Source organism: Mastigoproctus giganteus, chromosome 4, assembly GCF_048544385.1.
Source record: "Mastigoproctus giganteus isolate SK-2022 chromosome 4, ASM4854438v1, whole genome shotgun sequence".
NCBI classification, from domain to species: domain Eukaryota; kingdom Metazoa; phylum Arthropoda; class Arachnida; order Uropygi; family Thelyphonidae; genus Mastigoproctus; species Mastigoproctus giganteus.
Window position 1 is genome coordinate 207,772,169 of NC_143578.1, and position 26,046 is coordinate 207,798,214.

The 26,046-nt window shown below is 35.0% G+C and overlaps 1 protein-coding gene across 4 annotated transcripts in view; it reads right to left on the reverse strand.

The window, feature by feature from the left end:
- Positions 1 to 26,046, reverse strand: part of LOC150087353 (uncharacterized) — a 521,069-nt gene that overhangs the window by 53,138 nt on the left and 441,885 nt on the right. For all 4 annotated transcript variants that reach the window (XM_090371151.1, XM_090371150.1, XM_090371149.1 and 1 more), the window contains 4 exons: positions 23,493 to 23,676; positions 17,829 to 18,208; positions 2,918 to 3,043; positions 295 to 495 (listed from right to left, as the gene is read on the reverse strand). In XM_090371151.1, coding sequence (XP_090227277.1) covers positions 295 to 495; positions 2,918 to 3,043; positions 17,829 to 18,208; positions 23,493 to 23,676 — 891 coding nt within the window. The remainder of the gene's footprint in view (positions 1 to 294; positions 496 to 2,917; positions 3,044 to 17,828; positions 18,209 to 23,492; positions 23,677 to 26,046) is intronic.

The window sequence follows — 26,046 nt, forward strand, 5'->3', positions numbered from 1 at the left end:
TATGTTAGCTCTTACCATGTGCTCATCATTCAGTGCACACATCTGAAATCAGTTCAGGCTAACTGCTGCACTCTTTTATTAATCTAAAATTTACAAATATTTTTCAGTCACAATTTCTTCCAATAGGAAAGCATCCCATGCCTTTTGGTAGAATAGTGTCCTCTGCTGCTAAAATATTACGTGATAGGAAAACTTTCTAAGACTACTAGAATACAATTATTAATCTTGATACCTTATTATATCTAGAAATATGAAAAGGTTTGCTTTAACAATGAGTGCTATTTCCCCTATTACCTTTTTAACAGAAGCAATTTTCATATTCAGTTCATCTGTTGACGGCGACATAGGTGACTGAACACCAACAGATGTCCCATTAGAAACCTGTATATTGTGTCCTAAATTGATGGTTTTATTACTATTTCCTGCCTTTTCTGCCAGCTGAGCGAGTTCAGAATCAAAGGTGAAATCCAACTTCATGTCTGTTGTTTCTTCTGCCTGCAAGAATGATTATTTTTAAGAAATTAAACATTCTGCCTTTCAGTTAATGCAAAAAATTCACTCCCAGAGCTTACAGGCAAAATGTTTTTGCTTAAAATTTTAGAGCAAAAACATTTTGCATCAAAACATATTTATCATAAAAAAAAAAAAAAACTCTTAATTCAGTACAAGTTAGTTCAAAGTAATACAGTATATATCCTTGTAAATTTGATATCAAATTATTTGAGATGGGAAGTATTAATTGAAAACAAGTAGTCTGGTTAAATAGGCTGCCTAATTCAAAGAGACTGCCAAAAACCAACAGTTAAACATTCTTATAATGAATGTTTTGCTGCTACATTGTATACTGTCATCTTCAAATTTAACATTTCTATCTACTTCCCCAAGAAATGGGATGGTTGAATGGGAGAAGACAGTGATAATCAATGGGCACTACTCCTCATGGATCAATGTTATTAGTGGATTCCCTCAGGGTTTGGTGTTGGGCCCTATTGTTGTTTCCTATATTTATCAATGATATTTATGAAGGCATCAGGCTTAATGTCGAAGTTTGTAGATGGTACAAACACTGCAAAAGAATCTCAAAAAGTTAGGGGGATGGGCTGAGAAATAGCAACTGAAGTTTAACAACAACAAATGCAAAGTACTACATATGCGTAGAAATAACCCCAGAGTAGCGTACCAACTATGTTGTACTACATGTAGTGGTAGAAAATGAAAACGACCTGGCAGTGATTGTGCAGTCAGATATGAAGTTATATGAACACTGGACACAGGAGTTTTGTTAGCAGGGATAAGGAGGCAATTATCCCACTGTATAAGTCAATGGTCAGGGCATATTTCTGCAAATTACAACAACTGGAGACTATGCACCTGAGAAGTGATCTGATTGAGGTGTTTAAGGCTTTGAACAGCTAGAGCAAGCTCAGTGCTGATGGGATTCTTCCTCTTGCTCAGATTACGCTCATGAGGGAGGCATAAATTCAAATTGAGGAAGGATGGTTGCAGAATAGATGTGCAGAAGTATTCCTTCAGCTAAAGGGTGTTTTGATTGCTGGAACAGATTTCCATCCATTGTTGTGGAAGTGGGCAGTTTAAATAAATTCAAGGAAGAACTATAAAGAATCTATAGTTCTTCCTGGAGGGGATGGATAGGTTTAAAAATAAAAAAATTAAAAAAAAAGTCCAAAATGCATGTTAATATTTATTCAAACTTGATCTTCAAACTAACTTTTCTTCCTCATTTCTCACTTCTATTTCTGTTCCTTGGAGAAACCTTCCATTCTATGTATTTTCTGAAAACTATGATCTACTGAAATTCAAGTTAAGAAAAAGTGAGTGGCTTAGAACACTTTTTCCTAGCCATATTGGACAAGGTTGTCAGAGAGTTGTATATAAATATAATAATATACTGATTCAACTCCTAAGGCAAGAAATATTAATGAAATTTTACTGAAAGCTACTTTAACCACAGCTATACTCTGATTAACATGGTAAACAGTGAGGTGGTGTACAAAGGTCAATGCCAAGACTAACAAGAGACTATTACTATGCTGAGTTTAGAGGCACTGTACCTCAGCAACATGAAGCTTAATATTAACAGGAACGGGGTGTTAGGATATACCCCCATTTCTGAGATTAAAATAGGCTGTGGGTGCGATTCTTGGCAACACAGGTGGTGTGCTGGTCTGTGATAGATCACCAGCGAAAGAGAGGCAAAGTAAATACTGTAACATGGCTTGGCATTTCAGTCCTTTTTAAGTGGGTACCAGTGAGCAACTGTCAGGTTGAAAATAATGACTAACTGCTGAAAGGTACTACTGCATTGTTTAGCAACTTTGGGCATTTTGCACAGATGCACACACAACTTTTAGTATAAAAAAAAAAAAAAAAAAAAAATTTTTTTTTTTTTTTTTAAGTTTATTATTTACAGTCTGGGTAGCAAGAAAGAAATTTCGATATAAGATTTTGAATTTTCAGAATTTTGATGTAAAAGCAAATGGAAATAGACTGCTTTACAAAATATATCAAGAGCCACATACTGTATCCATATTTAATGTTTACTGAAATGAATGCAAAAGGGCTTGGATTTGTACTTCCCCTAGCACTGCAAATTTGCATTGCTAAGGGAAAAGCAAATTCAATTCAAATACATTCAAAACATGATCCTTGCAGCAGAAATAGGGTGGTGATAACAATTTTAAATCACATCACAACCATGTTACATACATGTGGTGACAACCATGTTATTTTTATTGTTGAAAATTGAAAACCTCAATTTTCATCAACGAAATCCCACAGAGATATATACAGATTACTCTAACAACTCCATATTGATTTATTTAATTTTAACTAATGTCTATCACAAAAATATTCACATTATTGAAACTTAAGAGAAAATATGAAATGTTATATTTACCTTACCAAATGGTTCCTTTGTAAAAGAAACAGAAAGATGTATTGCCTTCGATTCATCTGATTCCGGTTCAGATGATTTGGAAAGCCCAATAGATTGTAGATTATTTGAAGCTGGGTTTGGAACTTCCTAAATTCAAAAGTAAAAACAAGAAAAATGAATAAATTTTATGCAGCAGAAAAAAAGAGAGCCCACTGTCATAAATAACGCTATCATCTACTCTGGTGTGTACCCATTACATCCCTCCTCCCTCTCCCAAATTAATGTTACTCTGAATACCTTAAGCTCAGTTCATACGATTAATACTGTCAAACTGATACCATTGATAGTTTCAATAATTTACCAGACAGACAGACAGAGATTCAGGAGTAGTAAATATTTTGAGAGGTTATAGTATTGATTATTCTGAGTAAAAGAGTTCATATAAACATGTGTCCAATTCTCAATGCATACAGAGATACACCTGTTTGAAACTGACGCACACAGCTCCCTGAATTAGATGTGATGAAGAGGCAGTTATAACCTGACACTGTTTGGTGTTAGAAGTGTTGTTAAGAATGCTGCACATCTTCACACATGATGAATATGCCAATATGGTTTTTGTGGTGGAAACTACTGCTGCTTGTAGAGAATACCATTGACAGTTTCCTAACTTCAGAATACTGGATTCAAGAGTGTTTACACCAAACTGCATGAGAATGATACAGTTTCCAGTGCTGATATTTCTTCTGAACGTGCAAATGAACAAAATGTGGATGAAATAGTAGACATTTTCATTAGGTAGACCTATAGTCCTACTATTAGCACACAAAGAATTTCTATGCGTATCGGTATTCCACAGACAAGACTATGACAAACTTTGCATGAATAAGGCTTATATCCATTTCACATATAGCCAGTGCAATACCTTCAACCAGGAGACAACATCTGGCGATTGGAATTTTGTCGGTGGGCAAATGCTAATCGCCAATTAATTCCATTAACACTGTTCAGAGATGAAGCTACTTTGACGGTATCAACACCCATAACTCTCACATATATGGTCAGATGAAAATCCACATGCCACTGTAGAAACAAAGTTTCAACATTGATTCTCTGTAAATGTGTGGTATCATCGACAATCAGTTGATTGGGCCTGTTGTATTACAAAATCTTCTTACAGGGCCCACTTACCTAGAATTTCTGCAAAACGAACTTCCACTACTATTGGAGAATGTTCCCTTGGCTATAAGGATTGGTATTCAGCTTGACAGAGCCCCTGCATATTATACCCATCTGGTGATACAACATCTAAATTGAACCTTCCTTGAATGATGGATCAGCCACCGTGGTCCCATTCAATGGCCACCAAGGGTTGGAGGAAAAGCGCAGTATACAAAGAAAAGTTGAATATAAGAACGAATTCCTTGCTTGCATTTTGGATACTGCTGCCCTCGTAAAGGAACACCAAGACGACCTCAGAAGAACAACACATCATATTACCACAAGAGTCGCAAAGTGCACTGAGGTTGGCGGTGGAATTTTCAAACATTTATTGTGAACTGTAAACAATTTGTCGATTTGTGTTTTGTATTATCCAAAAAGTCAATAAATACAAACAATAAGTCATTTATTGTTCTTTAATACCTCTTATAATGGCTTTGTGCATGACAGTTTCAAACTGCTGTATCTCCATATCCATTGAGAATTGGACATGTTTATATGAACTTTTTTACTCAAAATAATCAATACTATAACCTCCCAAATTATTTACTATTCCTCCTGAATAAGAATTTGAGAGTCTGATAGAATTGATCAGTCTGACAGAGTTTGCACAGATGGAAGTGAAAAATACACAAAAATGACAGGTACTAGGAGGGTAAGGATAGCAGAAAAATGTGAATATCCTATAAGTTAAGATAATGTACTGCTTTATCCCATGTAATTTTATTCTTTTTGCTTTATTTAGCCTCTCTTCCACTGTTATGGACAAGTATAGAAATGCAGTTCCCGACACATGGTCAGGTGTAGTTCCCTGATGTAATACCCGACCATGTATGTATACAGTCTGTCCTCGTATAGCACGATAATTGTGTTCCTAGAAAACCTCGTGCAATGCAAAATCGTGCAATATAAACAACAGGCCCTATGGGAAAAGTGGGGTTAGGTGCTGACCACCCAAGATTGAACACACATTTGGAACCAAAACATTACCAAACACAATAAATAATCGGGTAATTTTAATCGTTATAAAATACTTACGTATTTTATAACGATTAAAATACGTAATAAAAATATAATATATATTTTTATTATTTATTACATTATAATAAAGTAGTTTTAGTATTTTTTAATACTAAAAAAGTATTTTTACGAATAAAATACGTGTTATTCGTAAAAAAAATTATTATATTAAATAAAATAGTCGTAATAAAATACTTACGTATTTTATAATACGTAATGACTATTACGTAATAAAATATTGCTAATGCTTTTGCTTCTATCGTAAGCAAACTTGTTTTTTGTTTGATTTTCTCTCCAAACAGATGACAGCCGTTCCATCCCTTCCAATTCTTGTGTCTTAATCTAATGGATTTCAATTACACTTTGAGCTGTTCCTGCTACGAAAGTTGTTTTTATTTTCTCCGCATTCTTTGTAATTCTCGGCGTTGCCTCATTTAGGTCTGTAGCACGTGCAATATCACGTGGTCTTTCATTTCGCTCAAAGCGTTTCACAATTTCATATTTTTTTCTCTATCGACAGAGGCGGACTGGCCATAAGCCTTACCCGGGAAATCCTGGTGGGCCGGAGGCCGGTGTGATTTTGGCCATAAACCGTAGTATGAGGCCACTATATATTTTCCCGGGTAAGAATTTTTGACCCAGTCCGCCTCTGTTTATCGATATTGCTTTTTTTTTTTTCTCTCTCTCTCTGAATCTGCAGTGTCTTCGCCAGGACGCTTCCTTTTCACACCTTTTAAGTATTTTACTAATTTTTAGGGAATAAAGCGCAATTACAAAACGAGGAGGCACGCTTGATACACATAAACAAAGCTGCTCGCGTATAGCAACTGAATAAACAACACCGTAAAGGTGTTGTTTATTCAGTTGTGGGGTGTTAATACACTATTAACACCCCACATTTTACTAAAGCACATTTCTGGGGGTTACTACCATAAAACAATAAAAACAATTTCCAGTTTCGTTTCTGCTAGTGGAATCTGTTATAAAGTGGTAGTGAACTCCATCTAATTGCATTTGCGATTATATCGATAGCTGGAATTGTGTTGGTTTTTACGTTATTATGGTGAAATATGTTTCCCCTTCACTGATATAAAACACAAATACATTTTCAGAATCTTCTTCATTCCTATCGTGTTGCGTTCGGTTGGGGTGATTCCGCATTAGACTGCCATTTCTTGTAAACACAAAGGCGAATCATGCATAAGCGAATTCGGTTCGTGTTATATAAGATATCGTTCCCCTATTTATAAATCGTGTATGATCGAATTCGTGTAATGTAAACACGTGTTATACGAGGACCGACTGTATTTACTTTAGCTGACATCAGATTTTTGCTATCCCTGTTTTTGACTTTAAATTTGCCCACACGTATCTGATGATAGCTATCCCACCTTTTATTTTATTTGTTTATAATCATTTTACTTTGCAGTTTCCTCTAATTGGCTTTGCAATTCAACCTATAATTCTCTTAATTCATCATAATTTATAGGATATTCACATTCTTTCTCCTTTTACATATCTACAACACTTTTTTTCTGCTATCCTTACCCTTCTAGTACCTGCTATCCTTACCCCTCTAGTATCCTTACCTGGCTCTCTGTGTATTTTTCACGTCTGTCTATGCAAACTATCAGACTTATCAATTCTTACAATACATATATTTACTTTTGCATCCTTTAGACTTTTTGGTGTAACTGTCATTTCATTGATTATTTATCTTTATCCAACAACAAACTACACGTTTAATACTCATGATTCTATATTACATTTAATATATATAGACGGTTTATTTTTCTGATGACATTACATCTTAATAGTTGAGTATATATTGAAAGGCTCTGGATACAAAGCATTACAGGATCGATAAGCTCACGGAATTAAACGTTTATTTAATTTTAATCAACATTTTCCATTTAATACACACGCATGTATATTATTGTTACTTGCATCCCATCAGTCCAGTTTGGATTATTTAGTTGTTTGATGCTGTTTTATTTACATCTATTCACAGACAATTATAGTTTTAACAAACTATAACTTCCACTAACGCATACTTGTTATCCAGCACAGTGGCTCCCAACTTTTTATCTTTTCCTGGTAGTTATGGCACACTTCATGTCATCCAATTTTCATGTGGCATTATCTCTTCCACCCTACACAGTTCTCCTATATATATTCATTTGGAGGGAAAAAAAAAAAAAAAAATTTTTTTTTTTATAATTCTTATATTTAAATAAATTTTGTTTATACTCTGAGATGGCCAAAGGGGATCAGAATTTACAAGATTGAACATATGAACGTTACCGTACGTAGTAGTTGCATGGGCTAGATCCACAATACACTCAAAAAAAAGAAGAAAAAGGAAAAAAAAGGAGAAAAAAAAAGGGGGGGGAAGGGGGAAAAAGGAAAAAAAAGTATTATTGCATCCTTGTGTTTGATATCTGCTATGGCAGGCACTCAACTTGATAATGCAACTTGATATCTCTATAAATAAAAAATCTTATTCAATCATTTTTACTTAATTGTAAGTGATAATCAGAAAATATATTAAAATATACAAGAGTATGATACAAACATTAGCCAAGACTGTCTCTAAGATTAAAGGAAGAGCTATATAAAGTTATCACAAGTTTGTCAGTTGTCCTGTCATCAAGCTGAAGGTGATGGCAATGCCTCTACAGTGCTGACCTTTTATCAACCATCTTACTCAAGCATTGTTTAACCCCTTCCCGGAACATTTTTTCCCCAGAAAATGTGCCTTAATGGATCGACTTTTTTTATTTTACAGATTAAAAGTATGCATCATGCAAATACTCATTGTGTAGTTTGTTTTTTTATTAATTTTTTCGTAGAAATTAACCCATTTGGGATATATCCCGAGTTATCTTGTGTATGCCAAAAAGTGTGCAAATTATATTACAGATTTTTTAAAATAAATTAGCGCTTGAGTTAAAGAAAGGAACAGAAAAACCCTTCATTACTCATTATATAAATAAATTTAAAAAATCAAGTGGAATGCACAAGCAGTAACCTCCTGCCACAAGCAATAATTGCGAATTAACTACATTCTGATACACGGCTGCCGAAAGTGGATAGGCGAGGTAAACATCGCTTATGGGCGGCAGTTCAAGAGGGCGCCGAAATATTTTTCAATATTATTTTTGTGAATTGTTTTCATGGGTTCAGTATTCTGTCTTTAGGGCGGCAAATTATATTTTGCTTACTGGCAGCACAGGAACGTGCACTACTGTTCTTCTATTGTTCTACAACATAAGTAAAATGAAAGCCAGTCGTCTGCTTCCAGGCATAAGAAAATCCTGAGACATCTCAGAATTTACCTGGCTAAGGCAAAATTAGCCAGATAAATGCATTTCAGTCCTAAATTTAGAGGTATTATTGTATCCCGAGATGTTTCGTATAGGTCCAAATAACTTTTTAAACTAAAAACAAGATATCTTGGGATAATCCACGAAGGGGTTAAAGTGTCAGTATTTCAAGTTTCAATTGTGGAAGAAGTGCATTCCTAGTTTTAATGCAATTAATTCTTACATAGCAATAATTTCTTCCCTAAGTTTAAAAATGGTGATAAATTGATGTCTAAAGTGAGATTATCACTATTGCAATAGTATGGTATGATTCAAGTGTTAACATAAAAAAAAACATCACAAAACATGGAAACAGAAAAGAAAAATATGAACCATGGAGTAGAAATGTGATTACTGTTGAATGTTTACCATAAAACAAATTTCATACTTGGTTACTGTGTGCAAGATTAATATTGAGTTATTGTTGAGTAATACTTTCAATGCCATTCTTTCTAAAGAGGATACACAGTGATTTTTTCTTTTTGAAGAATGCAGGTATTTGTATTCTCAGCATTCAGCAAAATTAAGTAAAACTCAAAATATTCACTCCCACTATTAAAAATAAATTTTGTGCAACAAAGATAAATACTAAGTATAAAAAGGGAAAATATGAAGAGAAAACATATGTAAGCTTTATTTTATAATACTGTTGTTCTACAAAGGAATTTTTCTCTATGAGACAATTTGGCAAAGCTACTGCACATAAAGTTAAGTGCAATAACTTTGCTAGCAAGAAATAAGGAAGAATCTTTAATTCTTGATAGTAAACACCAAGGAAAAGTTTCAACTGTTGGCAATTTACTTTTTTAGAGAACTAAGGCTTACCAAGAGCTTATATTCTTTGTATGCTGATATGTTGCACGTTACCACGGGAAAGTGTTATATAAAATGTCCATAAGTCAATAAGTTGTCAATAAGGCAACCATTAGTAAAATATCATGTTTAGACATACTAAATGAACACTGATGGAAAATTTGTGTATGAAGACAATTACGAATTTAAAAAAGTTCACTGGTTTAGTTATTTTATCCAGTGCAAAACCCTAAAATGAAAATTTCTCTTAGCTTGTATATTCATACTTTTCAATTAAATGAGACATCACAGATTAAGAAACACTGAAACTTGTGCACAAAGATAGTACTTTCATATCACTCTAAAGGTGACAAGCAATAAGCTCAGAAGTACAAATAAATGAAACTGATTTGAATAATAGTTGACACTTGCACTTTAACAGGCATCTCTCTCACCCACATGACAGATTGCAACATAAGGTCCTCTTAAGTATTACAAGATGATCACATGATAGGAGGACAAAAGAATTATAATTAATGGTTACTCTTCAGAATTGGCTAAGGATCAGACTGAGTGGGAGGGAGAGAGAGTTCGTTTTTTTTTTTTTTTTTGTTTCAGGCATGGTAGTTGAGCCTAGACTTGAGGATTACTAAGTTTACCAATCAGTTTTCAACTTAACCACTTTTCTTAGTATAATTACAATAACTCGATGAACCACCAACAATATTGTATTCTTGAAATTATGATTTATGCTATAGAAAGTCATTTCAAAATTAATATTTTTTTATACAGCTCAACCAGTGAGATAGCTTGCCTCAACCTCTCTGTTCCTACTATCAGAAATTGGGAAGTTCAACATGTGAGTCCACCTCATTAATTATTTTAGCAATAAGTTGTTAGTGGTTGAAATAATTACTCAGCTGGGTCAATACCTAGAGGCACAAAACTATTTTTTGCCAGAGTAGCAAAAGCCTACTGCTAAATGAAATTAAAGTAATGCACAACTTAGCCAATACAAGCCAACAGACATCACATTTCAGACATGTTAATTTCTTTATGAAATTGAATTTATTCTTTTTCTGCAATTAACAAAGTACTTAATAAGATTGTTTTACATTCTGTAAACTTAGCTGTTCAGTTTAATTACAATTTATTACTCTTCTCCCATAAGCCCCCCCTCTCCCTCTCTCACTCACACACACACACACACACACACACACACACACACACACACACACACACACACACACACACACACACACCTTTCTATCAGTTATTAAGAACTGCAGAATTTCAAATGAGTTTGATCTCTGGAACACATGCCGAACTGACACCGTAACCTAGTTCCAAGGTCAGTGCGGCATGTGTTATCATTAAACAAACAAATTTCATTCATTGTGTAAAAAAGGTTCAGTGGGGTGAGATCAGTCGGTGAATGAAGCCTGCAACAAAAGATGCTATCGTATGCAAAAACGTGTTTTTTTGGTTTTTTTTTTTTAAATTTGGAACTAAAGGTAAAAAATATCTAGTTTGTAAATTTATCTCGTTGTGCCAATGAAAAGCATACTCTTAGGCAGTAAGATGCCCTCTAAAACTATTAAAAATTGTATTACAAAGTTAAAAAATTTATACGATGATCTACAGAACTTGAAAAAGTCTAAAGGAGCAGTTCATTTCATTAGCAAACAGAAAATGAGTTCATCCCTGAAATCATATACAGTAGACTCTCGATTTCCCGGTTAATCCAAAAATACAAAAGCCCCCGACACACGTTCCAGGATTTCTTAGCTTGTTGAGTTTTACATAACTCGGGAATGACCAATAACATATTGCTACTATATTATTATTGCCAAATCTGAATTCCGCACGATACTTGTTCTGACATCGATAACGAAACAAAATTTGTCCTTTTGCGCTGCAACGGAACACAACAATTGATGCGATGCACTAAAACAAACTAAAACATTTGGTCTCTCTTTTTTCTTATTATTCATTTTTTTGAGCGGAGAGTGTGAAGACAGTGGGGATTGTAAGATAATAGGTACACTAATCTCCGAATGACGACTTATAATGCCGCTTGTCGCTTATTTATGACTTGCAAAATATTGGTTTATATCTATTCTAGTTATTACTTGAATTTTTTTTTATTTATTTTATTTTTTTTTTGGAATCTTGACGTGTCCTGGTTAATCGAGAGCCTGCTGTATTTGATTTCGTGACGTCAGATGCAAAATTAGTGAAAGATATGCTATTCATATTTTAACAGCTTGTAACGATGCCATCTTGTTGCCAATGAATATGACACATTATGAGCAGAAAGGTATTTATCAATAAAATTGGTAAAAATTGGCAGAAAAGAACTCCAGTTTTATAGTTTGCCATTGAGGTTCAAAGATATTGCCAATATTTTGGGAAAAAAGAATACTAACTACCTGGAATTGCCAGCAGTTAAGATTAAGAACAATTATTATACCTGCTATCACATCAAGAAGTAGATATATTCCCATATTTGACACTTTAGAAGAGTGGGGTTTGACGGATATAGTTCAGGCATTTTGTTTCAATACCACAGCATCAAATACTAGATGTGTCAATGGATCGGTGGTTTTGTTAAAAAGTTGAAACGAGACATCTTGTGGCTACCATGCCATCACCATTTGAGATAGTGCTAGCTGGGTTTTTTCCTCAACAAATGATGAAATTGATGTTGAAAAAAATTTGTTGATTTGTTGAATGTCCAGTCTGGACATTCCTTTTTTTTCAAAAGGTTCAAGAACAAATAGAAAGCTATAGACAAGACAAAATATTCAGATTTCAAGACAGATTCTTCCAAGTACAAATCTTTTTTTTTTATTCCACGATCAATTTAAACTAAAGAAAAATGAAATTAAAGCAGCAAATTTCATTGTGTATAGACCAGGTGCAGAAGCCAAAAAGAAAGACAGATTGAAATATAAAAATAAATAACACGTTATGTTCACAGCCCAAGAGTAAGCCATATAAGTGTATTATGCCTGCAGAACTGTGGGTTGGCAGGCTGATTTCAATCTAGTGCAGGTTGAAAAACCCGAAATAACTCACCGGGGAACACCTATTTTGTCCACTTGATGTCAGATAATTACAGCCTTGATTGAAGAGGGCATTAAAACTTCCTGCACTCATAGCAAAGTGAAAATCGGAAAATCGAACAAGTGGCGAAACCACTGTACTGTGGTAGCTGCGTAACAGAAGGGCTACGGTCAATCAAATAACAACCCAGTAATAACTGTGGGAACCAAAATGCTCTTCAGATGGCACAACTCCTTCTACCTTGTCACGGAGATATGTGTATTTCTGATACATTGCTATATTACCGCACCTAATACCTTGGAAGTTCCATTGACTGATAGTCTTTTTGAAAAAGTTACAAGAGTTTAAAAAAGGAAATGAAGTTGCCAAAACTTGTTGATTATCTAAATCCAGAATGCACTGCGTTTTCATTATTTGATAATTGAAATTTTTTTTTTTTTTTTTTTTTTTTTTTAATAAAAACCCCAAACACGAGAGGTATTAGAACCTATAGTACTTAGTACCATGCTTGGGTTGGAGGTTGAGAAGACGAAAGAAGATATTTGTTGACATTAGACTTGAACTTCTGTAGACTATAATTTTCAGGAAATATATATGAAGGAAGGTTGTTCCATAAAATGACAGCAGAATGAATAAACGAGGAAGATGAAAATTGGGTTCCGCTAGTTTGAAGTTGGACAGTAAATCGATGTTGGTTGGTGGCAGCACATGTTTGGACTGTTTTTAAAGAGAGAGTGAGAATTATAGAATTCAGAAGGACAGTGCCCATGGAAGTATCTGTAGAAACAGCATGCAGCAGAAACAGTACATCTATGAGACAGCGAGTGGAAAGACTCTGTTAGAGAGGAGCCATTAATTAACTTAACTATCCTCTTCTGAATAGAATCTAGAAGCCTGAGAGAGGTTTTGGGGGCCACCACCCCAGAAGTGGGAACAATATTCCAGTAGGCAGATTTGCAATTTGTACAGAGTGAACAGCTGTTTGGAAGAAAAGTAACACTGAGAGCGAAAGAGAAAACCAAGTGTTTTAGATGCAGAGGAAGCATATTTGTAATGTGCTTGTGCCAAGAGAGATTAGAAGTCAGGGTAATCCCCAAAAGAGAATATCATTTTGCCAAGAAATCGGAGTGTCACCAAAGATAAGCATAGGAGCAGAAGAATCCTTTTTTGCGAGATATAAGACAAGACTGAGTTTTAGAAAGATTGAAATCAACTAAATTGTCTTTTCCCCACTGGAGAATTACCTGAAGATCGGCATTTAAGAAATTTGGTAGCAAATTTTCGAGAAGTTGAAGCTGATTGAGCAGGACAAGGTTTCTCAAAATGGAAAGTGGAATGCAATGTGTTATCATCGGCAAAACTATGGATAGGATTTCCAGTCAATGGAAGGTCATTAATATACAATAGGAAAAGAGTGGGGGAAAGAACTGAACCTTGGGGAACACCAGGAGAAGTTAGAAGACAGAGGGCCATCTACCAACACCCTCAGTGAGCAATCAGAGAGAAAATTGGATAACCAAATACAAAAAACAGTTGGCAAACCATAAGATGGAAGCTTGTGCAGGTTGAAAAACCCGAAATCATACATACATGATCAAAATCCTTTGATATGTCAAGAGCAACTGCTTGTGTTTCACCAAACTTTACCATTGAATTTGACCACAAATGGGTCGACACTTAAGTCGACAAATATACGGCTGTTGTTTTTACACCCCAATACTACCAGTTTAATGCAACCACTGGATCAAGGCTTTATTTATAATCTCAAGAGGGCATATAGAGTCCACCTAATAAGGTACTTGATCCGCAAGATAGGTAGGAACAATCTGCAGCCAAATTGGAATGTCTTTTATGCTATCCGTAATCTTGTTATTGCTTCAGAAAGTATTACATCAAGTGTTATAATCAACTGCTTCAGAAAGAGTGGCTTTGGAGAAAACATCATCGAAAAATATGGTCCAGCAGACAAATGTGATAGCAACAGTGAGGAATGGAGGAATTTGAAAGAAGATATGAATTTTGTTGGCAAATTTGAGAGTTTGTGAAGGTGGATGATGAAGTTGCTACCACTGCAATGCCAACACCAGAAGAGCTGCTGGGTACCAAACAAAACGATGCTGTTTTTGTTACCAGCGACAGTGAAGGTGAAGATGTGCGCGTGCACACTGCCATCTAAAAAAGATGCCCAAAATGAATTGAACATAGAGAATGTCTTGGCCTGCAGTAACATTGATAAAGAAACAACTATTGCATTTGATAATGTCTGTGCTGTAGTTAAAAATGTATATAGAACAAAAACTGTGCAAACAACATTGGATTCTTTCTTTAAATTAGATTAATTTATTAAGAAGTTAATGGTTTGTATGTCTCCTTTTATAATTATTGTAATTATTTTTACTGTGATACTAAAATATTGTATATATCAAAATATATACTGTACAATATTTTCATTTCCGTTAATATTACTTTTCTCTTAGTTTATCCTACAAATAAAATAAAATCTTTAAAAAATATGTTATTCCTATTATTGTATTGTTAGATAAGGCTTTTGTTTTTATTTTATTAATTTATTTATTATTATTCTTAGATATACAGTATGTACAAAAAAAAAAAATATATAATTAAATTTAAAAAAATAAAATAATAAATAACGGTAAAATCGTTACTACAAAACGTGAAAATTTACGTCCCTTGAACTTTGTATTAACGAGATTCCACTGTGCTACTAAAAATAAATGGGCAAAGAGACCTGTGCATGCGTGCACGTGCACACACACACACGCACACACACACACGCACACACACACACGCACACACACACACACACACACACACACACACACACACACTCTCGTTTGTTTCACTCTTGTAAAATTGTCTTTCAAATCCCAAATCTCTCTGATGATCAAGTTGGAAAGTCGCTGAATTCATTTGCATTATTTGCTACTACTAAATACTATATTGTGAAAATGATCAAAGTTGAAAGTGCTATTTTTAATAGCACTTTCAGGATAATCTTTTACACACACACACACACACACACACACACACACACACACACACACACACACACACACACACACACACACACAGTGAAACTTCTCCTAACGGACACCTCTCGTTAACGGACATCTCTCTACAACGGACATTTTCAAATTCCCCAACTCACCTCCATTAGTTTTAACATGTTTGCAGCTTCTGTCTAGCGGACATTCTCTGTAACGGATGCGGACAGGCAATCGGCACTGTTTCGTTTAGATTAGCACTTAATTTGATCTCCCCATAACGGACAGCGGGCAAGCTCACGGCCCTTTTTCTAGGAACATTTCTTCCACGTATTGCCTCAATCGTGTGTTTATTTTCTATTTCCGATTCTCTGAATTTTATCAAGTTTTACGTTGCGGTTCTAAAGCCTTTTTCAAGAATTTTAAGGCACGTTTAAAACTTGTGATGAATTCGGTGTGTGCGGGGAGGGGGGGGGGGAATATGGTCGGCCTTTCGTCTTTTCAGTTTCCTTCAGTGTCGTGTGAAGTGCACAATGTCTTCTCGTAAACATTTAACTTTAAAAAAATAGTCGAACTAATTAATGATCGGCAAAAAAATAGTGTTCGCAATCTCGCTGTAAAATTCAAAATCAGGAAGACGCAGGTAAGCGACATCCTAAAGGAAAAAAATGAATTGCTCAAACAATTTTGGCAACACGTAAATGATCAGGTTCAAAAATCATTCCCAAAAACTGTTGGACTTCAAATTTGTCGCGCTTGTGCTAAACAAATTCCCATTAATGGGCCTATTATTAGGGAAAAGGCTTTGGAGGTTGCGAAATCTATGGGAGTAAATGAGTTCAAAGCTTCTGTGGGATGGCTAGACAAGTTCAAAACTCGGCATAAAATTTCTTGGAAAACCGTAAGTGGTGAAGGTGGATCTGTTGATACTGTGCTTGTAACAGAGTGGACCGTCAAATTGGAAGATTTATGTCTTGATTTTGAAGCTAAGGATATTTACAACTGTGACGAAACAGGGTTGTTTTTTTAAACCTCTTCCTGAAAACACAATGAGTCTAAACAACGAAAAGTGCCAGGGCGGAAAAATTTCTAAGGATCGCTTGACTGTACTATTTGTACATATTAGTCTCCCAGCATATTTGTACTATTGTGTACAAATATGCTGGGAGACTTTGAACAACCTCTTGTTATAGGAAACCCACAAAATCCTCGTTGTTTCAAGGGCATAAAATTGAATCTTTTGGATGTTGACTGGAAGTCTAATAAAAAAGCGTGGATGACACGAGATATCATGAGCGAATGGATAAGTCACTTTAACCAAAACATGATTCGTCAAAACAGAAAAATTATTCTTTTCATGGATAATGCTGCATCTCACCCACACATTGAAATGTCCAAAATTCAAATCATTTTTCTGCCACCAAACATATCTGCAGAGTGTCAGCCCTTGGATCAAGGGATAATAAAAAATTTTAAACTTCACTACAGAAAACGTGTTTTAAGACATCTCATTGCAAACATGAACGATGTAACATGTGCGAGTGACCTTGCAAAGAAAATCAGCATCCTAGATGCGATTCAATGGATTCCCTATTCAGTAAACGCAATTAGAAAACAAACTGTCGTGAACTGTTTTGTAAAGTCTGGCTTCTCAAACGCAAAAATTGAAGTTGTGAACAGCAATGTGGAGCACCAAGAAGAACAAGAACTTCAACATCTATTGATAATGTACGATACTTCCTCTACAAGTGACCCTGGCTACAAAGATATAGACTCAAACCTAACTACAGAAGATGGTGCTCTAGATATCAGCGACATTATCATCGATATTTTTCAAGAAGTTCCTCATGAGGATGAAGAAATGGAAGGAGGTCATTCTGTCGAAGAACATATTAATGATGAACCACCGATGAAAATAGAAGAAGCGCTCATACAAATCAATCGTTTAAAAATGTTTTTCGCCGCTGAAGAAGATACTGAAGGACTTTCGATGGTTTCTTCACTCCAAACAAATGTGGAAAACAAAATTATCAGCCGGAAGAAGGTTTTTCTTAAGATAAAGTCATAATATGCATAGCACAATTGTATGTATATTATTTAATTTAATTTTACATCAAGCATTTAACGATTTTTCTTTATCTCTTGTGTATGTTATTGTATATTATTTACAAAAATATTGTTCAAAATCTGTATATATTTTAATTTAATTTTACATTAAACATTTGATTTTTCTTTTTTTTTTTTTTCTCCCTCAGACTTCTTGTTAGCGGACGCTTCTCTCTAACGGACACATTTTCGTTCCCCATGGCTGTCCGTTAAAGGGAAGTTTCACTGTGTGTATATATATATATATATATTAAAAAAATTTCTTTGCAATGCTAATAATTAGTATATAAATTAACTTAAATCTCAAATGGTGGGGGTGGGAGAAAAGAAAAAATTTGGTTATTTTGCACTCACCATATCTGTACAACTGTCTGTAGCTGAAGAATTTCCAGAGGAAACAGAACTTTTTTGTGGAATGATTTTACAATCATTGCTAGGAGATGATCTTTGTGATGATGCAGCTGAAGCTGGCTGATCACTTACATCAATACCACTGTCATGTTGATCACTTCGATCAAAGCTACTAGATTTTGATGAAGTAAGTGCTTGAATTTCAGTTGTTACTGTTGCTGTGTTACTATTGCTAGCACTTACAGTAGTGTTAGGACATGTAGAAGTTGACGATATGGAATTATTTGGTACTGAACTTGGAATAATCGGAGAATGAGACCGCAGTGTATGAGTTATAGGCTTCTCCCAAGCATTTATTGGTGGAGGTGGTGGAGGAGCTGTATCTGAAATGCATATATATAATATTAGTTCATCTTAATATTAATAAAAGTAATTCTAATCATTCATATTTATGTTTAATAATGGCCAAAATTGTATGCAAAAAACATTTTAATGAGATACAGTACATTTCATAGAATCTTTCATTCTGCAAGAAAAATTTTAGGAATTACATAAACTAAATATAAAAATAGCGAAATGCTTAAAGTGCGATACTCACCTTGAATATAATCTGCAATAGTTTTATGAAAAGACTGATGGCTAAATATAAGGTGGAATGGTTAAGTTAATGCATTAAGGTGGGATAAGATTTAATTTAACGGAATTTTAAAATAAGCGTAAGGAAGCAGAAGTGCACTACTCCGTCTCTGGTTGTCATAAAGTAGAAAATAATTAATCTGGAACATAAAAGAATTGATATTGCCAATAGTCGTGACGACAGACTTTTGTTAAGTTATAACGTCTTCAGTTGACGGTGTTAAATGAGAAGTAACGCGTGCTGTATTTTAACGAATTTTCTATACTCTCGTGATGCTCTTTGGGACATGTGGGAATCCCGGATGTGAGAGATTCCAAGCCGAGGAAAGGTGAAAGGGAAGTTTTGCGTTTAGGATGTTGAGATTAGTGTTGTGTCAAAACCATTTGATAATGAGGGCTTCATATTGAAGAATTTTGTGGCTGGTTTTAAGTCTTATAATGGTGATAGCGGAGTCAATTAAAGGAGTGTGATTGTGGGTTTGGGAATGAATTGTGAGTTCTGTACTAGCTTGTACCGATCTAAAACTATTATGGTGGTAGCATGCGCGAGTGTTGGAGGTTTTGGTAGAACCAAACTTGGTAGTAGTACTACCAATATAACAGGCATCACAGTTTGGTTGACATTTAATCAAGTAAATTATATTGTTCAAATCGTTGGTTGGGTATTTGTGTGTATCTTTGTAAGTGTTGAATAAGGATCCCAGTTTATTATAAACTGGAAAAATAAGGGAAATATCAGTACCTGTAAACACACGGCGAAATTGTCCGACAAGTTCATTATAGTATGAGAGGATGATGCGTATATTTGCGTTGGTGGTGGGTTTTGGTGGATTAATTTTACTTTTGGCGGTAGAAATAGTGTGCTGAATGAGTTGGGCTGAGTAGTTCCTAGCTGTAAATTTTTCTGTGAGGTATTGAAGTTCATTAGTTAAGTCATTTTGTGAGGTCCTATATTTGAGGGCATTATGTATTTGGTTGTATAAAACCGCTTTTTCTTGTGCAGAGGGGGTGGTGCGAAGCAAAATGTAGGTATTTGCCTGTATGTGTATTTTTTTCTGAAAATCTTTGTGCCTAGTTTGGTACCTGTTTTGTAAACAGTAAAGTTGAGAAAATTTATTTGGTTGTTGGTTTCAATTTCAAGTGTGAGTTTTAACCTATCATGTATTGAATTAAAATTTAAAAAGAGATTGTCTATAGTGGACCTATTGCCTATTATGAGTATGTCATCAGCGTAACGGGTGTATAATTTTATTTCTGGGGGAAAGGGTTGTAGGATTTGGCTCTATTGTGACTAGGTAAATTTCTGACAGGGGGGGGGGGGTGGAGTTATCTAAACCCATGATAAACCATGGAATTACATAAACTTAATGCATATTACAATTCAATTACTGCAAATAGTGACACATACACCAAAACACTAATAGTTATGATTATATTCATATAACTGCTCTTAATGATCACTTGGGTGTGATTTTTTTTTTTTTATTTATTTTTTTATTTATTTGAGGTACATTCTCTGCAATGGCTCCATAGCCGAGTGGTCAGGAGCAGGAGTGCAGTAGCACACGCTCTTTGAGTAGACCGAGGTTCAAGCCCCTGATTGCTGAATACGGTCGATCTGGCAACCGGCACCGGACCAGCGTGGCAGATTATTGTCCATTTTCCCTCAGCATGAATTGTTGAGGAGGCTTCCATCCTGCAGTGGGTTGATAATGGCTGCACTTTACCTTTTTTTTTTTTTTTTTTTTTTAACCTCTGCAATGGCCAAAAGAACAGCTTTTAGTGGAGAAGATTCTGACAACTCACATGATAAAAAAAAAAACCTGTGTGTATACATTGTTAGCTGCCTGCACATCACTGGGATTTGTTTTGCAGATCTTTCTCTTACACAGACAGAGAAAAGATTACAGATGAATACGAATACAGACAAAATATTCAGGGGTGAATATTGCCAAAATAGCAAACGTTAGGTGTAGTGTTTACAAGATAATGGTACAACAAACTCCTCATACTACTGCTGGAGATGCTAGTGTGATCCTGATGAGTCTTCAATATAGTAATTGTGTCACATTAGTCTCTCTCTCTCTCGTGGGGGGAAAAAAAAAAAATTATCATCAAAAGTTAGTCAAATTCCCATTGATCCCTTCCTCCTTTAAATGCAAAATTGAGTAATGCAAGTTTATCCCAGCAAAAGTAATTACTAATCGAGACTTTACAATTATGAATGTTCAGCTTTCATTTATTTCCTTTAACTAGATTTAATTGGTAATACTTTAGCTTTTTAGCTCTATTTTATACTTATATATTTATTTTTATTTATGTTTGAATTTTATTCCTTCCTTTTGGTCTCTGTCGGGTCAGCTATGATGTATAGCTTTTGCACGTGTGCATCATAACAGAAACAGAGACCCTGCTAATTGTGGTGGCTCCTATGGTTTTGTGTGCTGACCCTTTGAAGAAGTAGTTAGTTAAAGTCCTAGGACCCCACTACTTTAGATACCATCATTATTATGTTAATCTAATTTAATTTCAGGTTATCTGCTTTTACATTGCTGGCATTCTCAATTTTTCCGTGGTAATTACAATGACAGGTCAGCACTCCTACCCAATACACTGAAAATAAACCTTTGTCTATTTTCATTATGGTTGCCAGGTATTTCTACTATAACTAGTAGTGCCCCGGTTCCATAACCCAGTTTAATAATTTTTCTTGCTCGCTTAGTCATTCAGTAATGTGATTAAATCCTATTATTTTTCACACGCGCGCACACACACATGCACAGAGAGAGAGAGAGAGAGAGAGAGAGAGAGAGAGAGAGAGAGAGAGAGAGATGTAACAGGCAGAAAATTTAGTAGGAGTGCCACAATTAAAAAAAAAAAAAAAAAAGGTTCAAAAACCACTGTTCTGCACTAACGGCAAATACTCAGTAATGTGAGTAGATAATATACTTGAAAAGCATTGTTGAAAAATATCTGTGATCAGGCACATTACAGATAATAGCACATCAACTACACAGACCATGCTGTGACAGTTTACATTTTATTTTAATCCATACGGTGTGATGTTCATTATGTTTATATACAAGTTTGTGCTCTCAGCAATCCACATTTGTGCACATCACCACAACACACCACAATGCAACATCAATACACAGACCATGGTGTGACAATTTACATTGCATTCTAATTCATATGGTATTGATGTTCATTATGTTTGTACAAGCTTGTGTTCTCATCAATGCACATTTGTGGGAGGCTAAAAAAAAAAAAAAAAAAAAACCACTAACTCACAGGGAATCAATTGTGGCCGATTGTTGTAAAATTTTCAAATGGTCTTTTATCTTGTTCTTAATTGTATAATAAAATGCAAAATATACGCGCAACAAAACAATGAAAATGGTCTAAGTGAAAACTGAACTGGAGGAATGTAATTATAGTGCACAAAATCACAAATTTTGTCATTAATAACAAAATTCAAGCAGCTAAAAATGGGCAGCATAGTCATCCATAAGTACAGATGGGTGGGGGTTCTAGTACATTGGTGCCCTGCACAGGACAGTAATGGTCATTCTAAAGAGCTGAATAAACAGTTGTTGCACTTCCTTAGTGTTGGTTTTGCTCATTGCCCAAAATCAAACAAACTGATAATTTTAAGGAATCTTTATCCAAACTACAACTAACAATATTAAGCTGCACACATTACCTAAAAGAGATATAAGCTGCACACATTACCTAAAAGAGATAAAGTATTTACTCAATGAATACTAGAAACAGCTATTGGGCTTCTGATAAAAAGTAGCAGTTGACTTTCAATTAATTGCTAATAAATTCTAAATAATCTTAAAACACAAGAAAACACTATGTTTATTCTGTTTTCTTATGATGATGTCAAGATGCAAATAGTTTATTTTTGTAACAATTTATTTTCATGCTTTTGAGTGATATCACCTATATTCTGGTCCGGACTTCATAATTTCTCCTGATTTTTCAAACTCACCCCCCCCCCCGCTTAACCTGGAACTCAATTTGGATCAAGAACCCTCTCCTTAGTTAAATTGCATTAATTTCATTTCCAACTTGTTCTCTCACCTATCAATGCTATTAGTACTACCTAATAATAAGTTTTCAATTTCAATACTTCAATTTTTTTTTATTTATTACTTATAATATATATAGAAAAACTATTGTAATGATTCACAGAACTGAAATGTAAACTTTTAGTACAAAGTTTACAAATTGTGTGACTTTCAACTTAACAGCATGGCAATTCATGGAAACTACGTAACTATATATTTTTATAGTCCATGACTTTTAATTACGGAAATCAAAACCCGCAGAAAAATACCCAATATTAATGGAATATGTGTTAAACAGTAATATCACAAGACATCAACTTATGGATAAAGAAATAAAGTAGTATTCTAATGGAATTTAGTAAGTTTTTCCATGTTTTCAACAGTCAAAATTGAATAATAAAAATACAAGGTTTGATCAAAAAGTTCATTATATTTGATAATAAATATTTACATTGTTAATATTTTTCAATATGTCTGCAACCACACACACCTTCCTTTTTGCCTGACATTGATCAAAACATTTTTGGAAAGTCTTTTCTGAATGCCCATTGTATTTGATTAGAATTCTTGAATTGACTCAACTTGTTTTCCTTCCAAGTCCTGTAATAATTTGGGAATAGTCAAAGTCACATAGTGGCAAATCATGTAAATTAGGTGGGTGCGGCAAAAGCAGAATGTTTTCTTGACAGAAAATTGCTGGACAACAAGTCACATGCAATTTTTTCACTTTCAGTTTGAACAAGAAAGGAGAAAAACAAGTTTTCACTTAAAGCAGTTTTCTGTTGGACTGATGCATAACGAGTTAAACTTGTCAAAAAAGACATCAGCGTAAGAATCACCCAACCTTTTAGCTACTACTGTTTTGTGTATTCAAGAATCATAAGTTCATTCACAAAACATTTTGTTCAAACCTTGTAAAGGAGCAGCCTAATTGCACATCTATGTTTTCAATTACCTTTAACAGAATACTGTAAATTTTGCTTCAAGCCAGTAGATTCTGATGAAATTTCCCAGGAATTATTATTTGATGATACAGGAGATTTACTGAAGTTCAGCTGATTGTTTTCTCGCTGCTTTGCTAATCTGGGAGGAAGCCTACTTTGACGTGCCCTTGATCCACTTTTATTTCTACTTCTGGGCTATAAAGGTAGAAGAATCACAGAAGATAAGGAAAAAAATTATGGAAACAATGTAGTAAATTACAATTCTATATTAAACTAAAACCAGGAAAACAGAAATGATATTTTGTAGTCACAGAATCAAGATTAAGAATTTTTGTGGATGTCAAATATCTCAAATACTGACATACCATTTTGCAGTCATTTGTCAGTACTGTTGTCCATATACAAAAAAAAAGGTGCATTTTTTTTCAATTAGATTGCGATAAAACACTCACTAAAAGTAGGATATGAATTTTGGATCACAAGTTAATTAAAACTATTTTAAAGAGATTTTTATGTAATACCCTATCGTTATATTGAAAATATCTTTTGATACAATAGCATTATGCAAATTCATTTACTTGAGGCTACAAACAAAGGGTAACAGCTTGACTTTTGTAACTAACTTCAAAGACGCTATACAACTATAAGAGATTATCCCTAGAATTCAGGAAGTGAAGCCAGTCAACATCGCTGGACAATGCAGTGTCGAGTCAGTTTGGTGTGACATAAGCATTGGGAGATCAAAATTGAGAGTAGGAGTGTGCTATACGCCTAATGACTCTGATGAGTATAATAAGAAACTGTACAGGGAAATAGAGTGGGCCAGTAAATCAGAGAGTCTTATATAATGGGGGATTTTACTTTCCCAGATATTGACTGGAATTTGTGGGTTGGTCACTCACACACTAGCAAGGCTTTTGTGCATTTAGTGGATGATTGTTTTCTAAATCAGCATGTTCGGGAGGCAACTACAGGGAGCAATACTCTTGATTTGATTATCAGTAGTGATTCTTCATGCATTAAGAATCTGCAGATACAGGAACCACTAGGTGGCAGTGATCACAGTGTGCTGAAGTGGGATTAACTCAAAGAGGTAACTACCATTAGGGGTAAAGCGAAGGGTTATTGCTTTCGTAAAGGCGACTACGATGGTCTGAGACAGTATTTAAATTCTATACAGTGGGACCAACTGATGATGTTACCAACAGCAAACTCAAAATGGTAAGCATTGAAAGAACTTACCTTGGAAGCTACTAGGCTTTACATACCAACTAAGAAATATTGTTCAAGGTTCAGCCTAAATGGATGTCAGATGAACTAATGAGACATATGGCAGAGAAGAGAAATGCATGGGATACATATAAATTAACACGTGACACAGAAGCCTATGATAGATATAAGCTGGTCTGTAAGCAAGTCACAAAGGAGGTTAGGCAGGCAAAGGCAGATTATGAGAAATCTTTGGCAAAGGATACAAAGAAAAATAGCAAAGAGTTCTTTATCTATGTAAATTCTAGATGGAAGAGGATGAATCAGATTGGTGCACTGGATATCAATGGTTCAACTGTTGGTGATCCTGCTCAGTTGGCTAGCAAACTAAATGAGTATTTTGCATCTACATTCACACATGAGGAGTTATTCAGGAAGGGGAATGTCATAGATGAAGTAAACACTGGCAGTGAGCTAGATGATCTTGTAATAATTGAGAGTAAAGTGGAGGAGAAATTGTTGAAGATAAATACAAGAAAGGCACCTGGGGTGGATGGGATCTATCCAGTTATATTAAAGGAGGCAGCAAAGGAAGTAAGCAATCCGTTAGCCATAATTATCAGAGATTCCTTGGACTCGGGGGAGGTACCCACAGACTGGAGATGTGCAAGTGTAACCCGAATTCACAAAGGAGGATCAAAGGCTGACACAAGTAATTATTGACCTGGGAGTTTAACTTCTGTTCCAGGAAAATTAACGGAAGCACTGCAGGATCATCTTGACAAGACTTCAGTTATAGCTCAGACACAGCATGGTTTTGTTAAGGGAAGGTCTTGCCTGACCAATTTGATTGGATACTATGATGTAGTCACAAAAGAATTGGATGCAGGGAATAACTTTGATATTATATATTTGGATCTTAGAAAGGCTTTTGATAGTGTTGCACAGGGAAGACTGCTGCAAAAATTGGAGCAGTGTGGCATTGGTGGCAAATTGTTGCTATGGATAAAGGAATGGTTGAGTGGCAGAAGACAGAGAGTGATAATTAATGGACACTGCTCATCGTGGACTAATGTTATTAGTGGAGTTCCTCAGGGTTCGGTGTTGGGTCCATTGTTGTTTTCTGTATTTATAAATAATATTGATGATAGTATATCAGGCTTAATGTCCAAGTTTGCAGACGATACAAAGGTTGGCAGGGTTGTTAAGGACGCTTGCTGCTGCAACAGGATCTGGAAAGGTTGAGCAGATGGGCTGAGAGGTGGCAAATGAAGTTTAACATTGACAAATGTAAATTACTACACATGGGAAACAGCAACCCCAGAGCAAAGTATCACCTCTGCGGTACTACACTGA